The sequence below is a fragment of the Osmerus eperlanus genome, chromosome 15 (genome assembly GCF_963692335.1).
Source record: "Osmerus eperlanus chromosome 15, fOsmEpe2.1, whole genome shotgun sequence".
Lineage (NCBI taxonomy): Eukaryota > Metazoa > Chordata > Actinopteri > Osmeriformes > Osmeridae > Osmerus > Osmerus eperlanus.
In genome coordinates this window covers 7,326,535-7,335,706 of record NC_085032.1, presented here as the reverse complement: position 1 = coordinate 7,335,706, position 9,172 = coordinate 7,326,535, and the positions used below count along the sequence as shown (strand labels likewise).

General features: G+C 46.6%; 1 protein-coding gene across 1 annotated transcript in view; it reads left to right on the top strand.

Moving 5' to 3' along the window:
* Positions 1–4,075: 4,075 nt before the first annotated feature.
* Positions 4,076–9,172, top strand: part of LOC134035154 (rho GTPase-activating protein 21-like) — a 43,434-nt gene continuing 38,337 nt past the window's right edge. The window contains exons 1-2 of the mRNA XM_062480033.1: positions 4,076–4,459; positions 5,180–5,411. Of these exons, the coding sequence (XP_062336017.1) occupies positions 5,337–5,411 (75 nt within the window). The 5' untranslated portion in view covers positions 4,076–4,459; positions 5,180–5,336. The remainder of the gene's footprint in view (positions 4,460–5,179; positions 5,412–9,172) is intronic.

Below are 9,172 nucleotides of genomic sequence, written 5' to 3'. Positions count from 1 at the left end.
CGAGCAGAGTTGTGCTCCGTGTGTCCGTCTGCACCCTCGTGACAAACACAGCAGGGGAGACGAACGAGGTGGAGTGGAGAGACAGGCGTTTCAACAGCGCCCCCTGTTGTCACGGAAACAGGAGTGGGCGCCAGCCTGGCACTGGGTTGCCATGGCTACGTCCATCTGTCACCCGTCACAGCCCCTTCTGTCTGCTGGCGTTCTCTGGTTGTACCCGTTGAGGATTAGTTCATATTGTCTTTCATAATTTGTAATAAACACAGAGTCTGCATGTGTTGTTTGGTTGTTAGTGTGAGCTGTGGAAAAACTGTCTGTTTTTACAAACACATCTTTGTATAATCATATATAATACTTTTATACCCACACACGTACACACACATACTCATTCTCAAGGGCTGTGTTGTCTCTGGTTGACTAAACATCAATTGTGCATGACACAGGACTACGCTTCTCTGACATGCTTCAGTTCACTCAGTATGCACTTGAAGAAAGTTGCCATGCGGTTATGCACACTTTCCTCTTAATTACATAACAATCTAAACAACTACTACACAAACGCACACACACACACACGCTGTTGTTGAGTAAGAAATGTCTCTCAGGAGAGGTCTGAGGTTGAACGTAAACAGGGTTCTAAAATAGGTTGAATTCCCTGGTGACCTGTTGTTATTAGAGTACGTCTCTGGGTCCACACACTCCCGGACAGAGATGGAGAGACAATGCGGACGATTGTGTTTACTTTTCTAACAGTACTTAGGTGTCTGAAGTGTTCCTCTCCTTACCCTTTGACCTCTTCACCTCCGGGCCCAAGGTAACGCCCCATTAGCAGGTCTCCTCTGCCTGTGGCGTGACTGTTGACATAACCGAGCCTGAAAACAAAAGCCCCACCCGGAAAGCAGTTATGCTGTTGTAAAAGCTCCATGACTTCAGACGAATAGTGCTGGAAGGATATAGGAACCCAGTAGATCCCAGAGGGAACGTAATGGATTACCTGCAGCTTAGGGCCCTCTCATCTGGCCGGGCAAACCAGCCACTGTTTAGGTTGAGATCTGGGGGGGATCAGGAAAATCAAGCCACGAAGCAGCAGAGACATGGACATAATCATAACTTCACCCCCGACGACACACCGCCTTTTAGGAACAGCCTCACCTACAGGCACGGATTGGCAGGAGAGACGGAGGAGTGAACCCCCCCCCCCCTTAAGAAAGAAGGCATTCTGGGATAGCTATCCATGTGGCAGGAGCCACAATGACACCCATTGTGCCATCAGTTGAGACTCCCTGTCCCCTTTATCGTAGATCAGCACTTGGGGACGGTTAACTTACCTGCTGCGCTGGGTGCCCCTCCACACCACCCTGGGAACCTGACGGCCATTGTCCCTCACCTTGAAGCCAGATCTGGGGGAGGGCGGAGGGGACAAAAAGCCGCTCAGGGTTCTCATGCCGTGGCTTTGTAGTGCTCCTTTAGGGAACTGTGTCCGGGGCCAGAACACAGGAACTGGGCTACAGGTGAGCTGAGCAGAGAACAAAAGGAACAAAACGGGAATTGTGCCTTTGAATGGCCAATGTATTCACTTGACATATGAAGCCGCCGCTTCAACAGTACGTCGGGATTCGATTTCAGCTCACCAGGACAACAGTTAAAAACGTGTTTACTCCCCAAAACTATTGTGCCTTTGTTTTGACCTTTGAGAGCGGGCCACCTTAATGTCAAGTTTAAATCTTTCTCACATTCCTTTTAAACGATCCTTCTGTCATTATTGCTGAGGTTATCTCTTCATATACTTCGTGTTTTCCTGTGTTTCACAACAGATCTGAGGAGTGGACGTATCTACGACTTCAATCTCCTCTCTCCAACTGACTTTTTAATGATTCATAAAGTAAAAACAACAACCTAGTTCTTGATTTGTACCTGTCACCTTCTTTCAATTGCTGCGTGGCTTACACAAAGCCATAACTCTGAGAAGTCTACCTGACCCATTCAGATACAGTGAGAAACACAAATATGCACTGTAGATGTTCTGTTTCTGTCTCTGTCTACTGTACATAATATTCCAGTAGATGCTACCCTGCCAGGAGGCCTGATAAATTGGCTGATGTTGGGTGTCATCCAATTACACAACTCAGTCATATGAATTTTCTATTATACAACCTTTACATTGGTTGAACACATTGTACCTTATTGTACAATTGTACCTAAAATACTTTCACCCATTTAAAGGGTGGTCTGAGGTTTGATATTTAACTAAACCTTTTATACAGCTAAGCCTTTCAGGTAATGAAGAGTAATCTGGCAGTGATCTACCCCTTGGGAACTTTGCGTGCTGTAAAACGGATCCCCTCCATGGCATGCTTTGCGGTTCGATCTCTCAGAATCTCCACCTGTCTCAATCACACCGCCACTCCGTTTTGAACTTCACGTGATCATCTAATCCACCCAAACATTCGCTTCCATAGACTCGTAATCTCTGTCCTCCTGACTAGCAGAGTCACTCTGACTCTGCAAGTACATGATTACAGACACACCGTTAGCAGCGACTCTAAAATCATGAGGCGTCACCGGAAAAATACAACTGTTCTGTAGAAGCACACTGGTTCAATTAGAGTATGATAACTTAATTTGCATGACAGCGCCAAAATACGGATGTGCAAAACAAGGCAAGACATTTTATTTACGACTAAATCCCACGAAAATACCCAAATTTATCAGTTGTATCCCGCAGACTGCAGTAAAACGTTGTTGTCTCAATGTTTTATTGAGATTTGTTTATTTCAGTGTTTCTTATGTGCTTCACATCTCTGTCATCTACAAGATTAGTTTATACAGACTCCACATCTGATTCCGCAGTGTAATGGGATAAGAGGAAGGGATGCAGCCAATACAGCCAGGCTGAGTGTTGTTTGGAAGCAGGCCCCTGAAAACAACATTGTTTTTTTTGGTGTTTGTTAGTTGAGCTTTTATTGCTTGCCTGTGATCTCACTTTTGGAGATGGAAAACTGCTTTTTATATGAAGAAAAAAATAAAATAAAAAATTATATATATATATATAAATAAAGAAGCTTTAGTATATAACACCCCCCCCCCCCCTTAACAGTCAGTAAACTAGCAATATTTTTGCCCAAAATATTACTTTGTGAACAACATAAACCAGTTGGCATGCCGGTGCAACATATCAGCATTATTAGGAGCACTGTGCATTGTCAATTAATTAATTAATAAATAAGAAAAGCATAAAAAAACGAATTCACAGCGACTACTCTAAGAAAAGCTAAATGTTACATTGTTTGAGAGTGCACCGTCTCTTTAGACAATAGATTCTCTCAATGGCTGTCGAGCCCTCACAACAAAACGGGTCAAAAGAGTCCCCCCTATTGTCCCCTCGTCTATTGTGCTGTTGGAGTGGCCAGCAAACAGGACACTGCCTGCCTTTGTGCCAGTCTAGATCAGCTGTGTTGCATTTTTCCTGCACAGTAGAGTTCCATGTGTCTGCCATGCCCTTCGTGTCACAATAAAAAGTACAGTAAAAATACAGTTGGCGACCAGACGGTCCGGTTTAATGTCGCAGAGGCATTTTATTCCAGAGGACCACATCAGAGCTTTTCAAGAATGTGATTAAAGTAGCCTATAGAATTGGGACGTCGGATGATGTCCTTGTGATTTGTGGGTGCAGTTAGACAGACATCCAGATAAGTAAATAATGAACAAAATATGTAATTGCATTAATTTTGGCAGACTGTTAGTAATAGAAAAGTTAGTCACCTAAGGCTGTAGGGCCTAACTCAAGCGCACACATTCAGTTTATAGTTTCTGTTCATTATAGTTCAGCAAACACTAGAGATAGAGTGCAAAATAAAACTCGCCTGGCATATTTCATTTTAAACAAACGCCATCTCTAAAATGTTTGCACCAGTTTGACCATTATACCTTCATATTTGTGTAAGGACCCGTCCTGTTGGCTGGGGTTTAAAAATACGCATTTCAATGGTTGAATGTGATTGGATGATCGCCCCGAGGGCCAGCAAAGGGGCGGTGTTTCACGAGAATCGGAGATTTGTCAATCTCACAATACAGTTTGTCGCGCCGCCAACAAGGACCGTGGGCATACGGTACAATAGTTTTGAGTGAATTCCGTTAACAAATGTGGAAGAAAGCCTTCAATTTAAACGGAAATACATGAAGAACAGCCATAATATTTATCGACATCGATCGGAAAGGATGTATAGTAATGGGCGTTTACCATGTTTCCAGTGTATTTTTCCTAACAGGTAGCTGCCAGTGTGTAGCTCCAAGAAGAGAAAAAGCCAGTTTGAGCGACGTATGTGTTTGGTCTGCGTCAGCCTGTCGTTTTTCTTTTTAACCGACCACTAGAAATCTGAAATACTCACACGATCACGAAAGTCGTTTTTTTTTTAAAACGTGGACAATGTGTTATTTTCCGGAGTTACTGAATTAATAACAGGTAGGTTTTTGTGGCGCTCTTCATTTAGCGACAGCCTGCCGTCCGTTCTTGTCAACGTTTCAGGGTTGCTACTTGCAGGCAGTGTAATGAATGGGTTGTTTCAAGTGCATTCATGATTTCAGTTTGAAGTGACAGCCCAGATTGTAGGGTTTTGTGTACATGTGTATTACATGTTAGTTGAGGTGACTTGTTCACTGTCCTTTTGAGTACAGAACCCTTTTAAATGTTGTCTTATGGCCCTTGGTGGCTGCTTGCTCTCGCGCTTGTCATTAATCCAATCCAAGCTCTCAGTCAAACGTCAGCTATTAGCACAGGCCTTTTTGCACGTCCAGTATTGAGCACACGTTGGAAAATGAAGGCCATGTCCTCTTGTTTACTTGTGTCCATGTGTGGTCAATTAAGAGCAGGTTTAGAGTAGGAACTGTCTGTTGGATTAGTTCAAAGTTACAACCCTATTCGTACACAGTGCTGCTTTCGGGGCCACTACTTTGTACAATAACAATATTCTTAACATACAAGTCTCACTCAAGCGCAAAATGTACAACTGTAATTAAGTAGGCTTACATTAATTCACTGTTCGGGATTGGGATGTGATAACTGTCTAAACCCAAGTAGGCTAGACAGGGAGACTGCCATGGACAGTCGCTTGAATTGAACACGTGTGAATGACATGCCTTCCAGTGACATTCTTTTAACTTGACTGCGCGTGTTTGATTTCAGTTTTCCAACCGGTCGATATGAAGGAGGAAGACAGAGTGGATTAAATACCTTCCATTTCTACCCATTATCTGGACGGAGCATCGCTTGGTTTCGGATCTCTACCCAATCTCAATGTGGGCTCAGAAGGACTTTTACCACTGTGGTTTGAAATGAAATAATGGCGACACGTTGGACTGATTCACCGCAAGACAATGAAGAGAGTAAAAACAAAACCACATCTCCAATTTGTGAGGTAAAATTCTGTCTCTAATTATACTCTGACTGTTGTTTTGACTGAATGTGTTTTTCCGTTTCACTCAGCAGGGGGGAGGGAGTGTGTGCTAACGCTAGCAAACCTCTGGTGCCTACTCCTACAGCACTGCTTGTGTGTGACTAGCAAGCATTGGGCAATGCTGTTTCTTAAAAAGCCTAGTTTGAAATGATATGTGTAACTTAGCCGGTGTCAAACTATAGTAAAACTTGGCGAGAGGAATTTGCTGTGTAAGTTTGTTAAACTCTTGTAGTCACAGTAATGGACGCATCCTATCATGACAAAGTCGTTGGCTGTCTGAGGAAAACTGACTCAGACTATTGCAGTAAACCGTTTTATCATGCCTTCAATCCACCCGACATTTCTCTGAGAAGCATCATGCGGTCAAAGCTGTCTGAAAATGATTTGTGTTCAGGAAGAGAGACCTTGCATAACTCTTTTGAGAATGTATCCTGCTCTCATAGTGAGTTTAGGAAGGCCAGGCAGAGTAAGGATGAACACTCACAACTGACAGCTCGAGGGGTGACTGAGTTCATCTTTTGCAGTTTGAGTGCAAACAGCATCCAAATGAAATATGTCATTTGGTTGATTAAATCTCACTGGTCTTTTCTGTTCTGGCTGTCAGATAAATACCATGTTCTGAAACTCATGTCCGACACACACGCACACACACACGCGCTACATGAACAGGGCTGCCTCCATGGTTACATCATCATCAGAAGCTTGCTGGAGGATGCATGTCATAACAGCATAGCAGCGACGGCATGCTGTGGATTAACCCCTCCCATGATTTGGGCGCTGGAGTACTGTAATCCTCTTACCAAGTCAGCAGCAGAAATGGATGTCATAAATCTTTTGGGAACAAGTGTGTGTGTGTGTGTGTGTAGAGAGGCATTCATGTTAGGTGTGTGTCAACTTTGTTGTTTCCGTGGTCAGATACTGGATCTCAGCGTAAACTTTCCTTTCAAAACCCGACAGTGAAACGTGTCTTAAAGTGAACAGCATAGTCACGCAGACATGGTTGAGCCTCAGTAGTGTTGAACAGTCAAGGTCACAGAAAAGGTCAGAGGTCACATTCGAACACTCCCTCCAGTAGCGAGTTCAAAACAAAGGACTATGACCTGGTCCTGGTTGTCTGTGAGGAATAGGGCTGGCTAGTTGTGCTCTAGCGTGATGTCAGTTATCATCCTGCCCCAGTCACAACCCCTCTAGTGGTCTGCTCCAGCAGGTGTGCGCTCCTGTGTGGATGGTTGGGGGCAGAAGCCCTGGAAGGGGTCGGGGCGTGTTCCGAGGGTCGTGCAGCTCTTCAGTCTGCGTGGCGTGTTCCTCACTCGTGGCTGTGGAGGGCCGAAGCAGGCAGGGTTTACATTTAGTCATTTAGCAGACGCTCTTATCCAGAGCGACTTACAGTAAGTACAGGGACATACCCCCCGAGGCAAGTAGGGTGTAGTGCCTTGCCCAAGGACACAACGTCATTTGACATGGCCGGGAATCGAACTGGCAACCTTCAGATTACTAGCCCGATTCCCTAACCGCTCAGCCACCTGACTCCCTGGGTTGGGATGTGTCGGAGCTTGTACACAGAGAAGGAAACATGATCACGACTTTCGTGATCGTGTGAGTATTTCAGATTTCTAGTGGTCGGTTAAAAAGAAAAACAACAGGCTGACGCAGACCAAACACACGGAGCAGTGTATGACCGCCCGTCATCGCCGTCGTCGCACCTGCGATTCCCCGGTGTGGGAGTTGTGCAGGTGGGACTCTACGTCTCGCTCTCTCTGACACACGCGCACTCTCTCTCTCTCTCTTTCACTGGCTTCCCCTTTCTCTCTCACACACACACTTCCTTTTCCTTCTCTGTTTCTCTGAAACGCTCTCACTCTCCTCTCGTCCCCCAACCCCAGTGCTGATGGAACCCTGTCCTCTTGGGTCTAATGAGGGGGCTCAACCCCAGGAGGGCTGGGAGGGTGAGAGAGAGGGTGGGGGTGGTGGAGGGTAGGGGGGAGGGTGGTGGAGGGTGAGAGGGAGGATGGGGGTTTGGGTGTTTCTTTCAGTCTTGTTCACTCCCAGCTCCCTAATGAGGGAGATTTCAAGGCCTTTCTTCCTTAGTGCCCCCCCCCACCAACCCCCACAGTCTCCCCTTCCCACCCCCCCCAAACCCCAGCCTGCCCCATGAGCAAAGTGACGGTAGCCACGCAGGGGTAGTTAAGGCACAGCTGCTCCCAGTCATTAGGAGAAAAACAACACACACACACACACACACACACACACACACGCACCACCCGCCATCCCCGGAGCCAGGCCTGGTTGCCTGGCCAGCTGAGGTCTTGCTGCTCAGTGTCTCCCTGGTGTTTCCTGTGCTGTAATGACACAATGTTAGTGTTGATATCATTCAGAACATGGACTGATCTCCTGGTGTCTCAGCCTGAACCCCATGCAGTATGAAAGAAGGATGACCAGAGCTTCTGTCTGTCTGTCTGTCTGTCTGTCTGTCTGTGTGAGGGTAGAGCTGGCTAGTTCTGCTCTAGTTCAATGTCTGCTGTCATCCTGCCCCACTCACAACCCCTCTGGCAATGTGATCTCTGTCTTTCTCTCTGTCTCCCTGTCTCTCTCTCTCCATGTATTGATCTCATTGGAGAGCAGTAGTGTGCTGAGTGCTGTTGATGCGCTCTGCCTCCCTCTAAATAGAAGCCTAACCCTGCTACTCTACAAACTCTGTCCCCCCCCCACAGCATGCTCGCATTTCACCCGCCCCGCATCCCCACACGCTTTCTGGGACGCTATATTTAACCCGTGCAGAGACGGACGGACGGAGAGGGTGTCGGGGGGGGGGGGGGTGAATTCATCCCCCACATTTCCGCTGCAGTGTCTGGTGGAAGCATGAATCTAGCTGTTGTGGTGAAACGGCGTGGTGTTTTCTCTCTGGAATGCGGCACACAGGGCCAGCTCTCTTCTGCATGTGGACTGACCATGTGACCTTGTGGAGCCGCCGAGGAGGGCCGGGGAGTCAAAGACTCGTCCTTCTGTTTCCACTCATTCCGTCTGTCCCCCGGCCAACGCTCTCCATGTGTCAAACGACACGTCTTTCCACTGCCGAGCGCGACTCTCAATTAAGTCATTATGACCTCGCATCTGAGAGTAGTTTTATATATTTTTCTTGCCTGTTCCTTTGGGACTGGGGCAGAATGAAATCATAGTTGTTGTTTTTCTTTTCTTCTCTCATTGGCGATAGATCATTAATCAAAGGCCAAAGCAAATACAAAGTGATTTGCATACATTTGAAAAACAAATTTCTCCCGTGTGCTCTGCTCTGCGTCCAGGCCTCAGAGCCAGGCTGCTGTGGAGCCAGGATGCTGTGGTACACAACAAACAAGCCCCCAAGCTGAACTCAACCCGAAGACACACAGACACGCGCACACACACATGCCGACCCATACAAACAAACAAACAAACACACACACACACACTGTTTGCAGAAGAGTGCACCTTTTAATGGCTTCCTTGTTCAAACCCTCTGCTGTCAGTGAGCTGACCTGACCCCGTCACCCCTGTGTGTGGAGCACGTGCTGGGTTGTTGTTCATCTGGATCAAGGCTTTAATGAATCATCCCCCTTTTTTTCCTCTGGAAAATACCGGAAGGAAGCCCCCATGTGGTGCCTCATAGCATGCAAGGTCACCTATTCATAGCCTGTGTGTGTGTGCGTGTGTGTGTGTGTGTGTGTGTGTGTGTGTGTGTGTGAGCC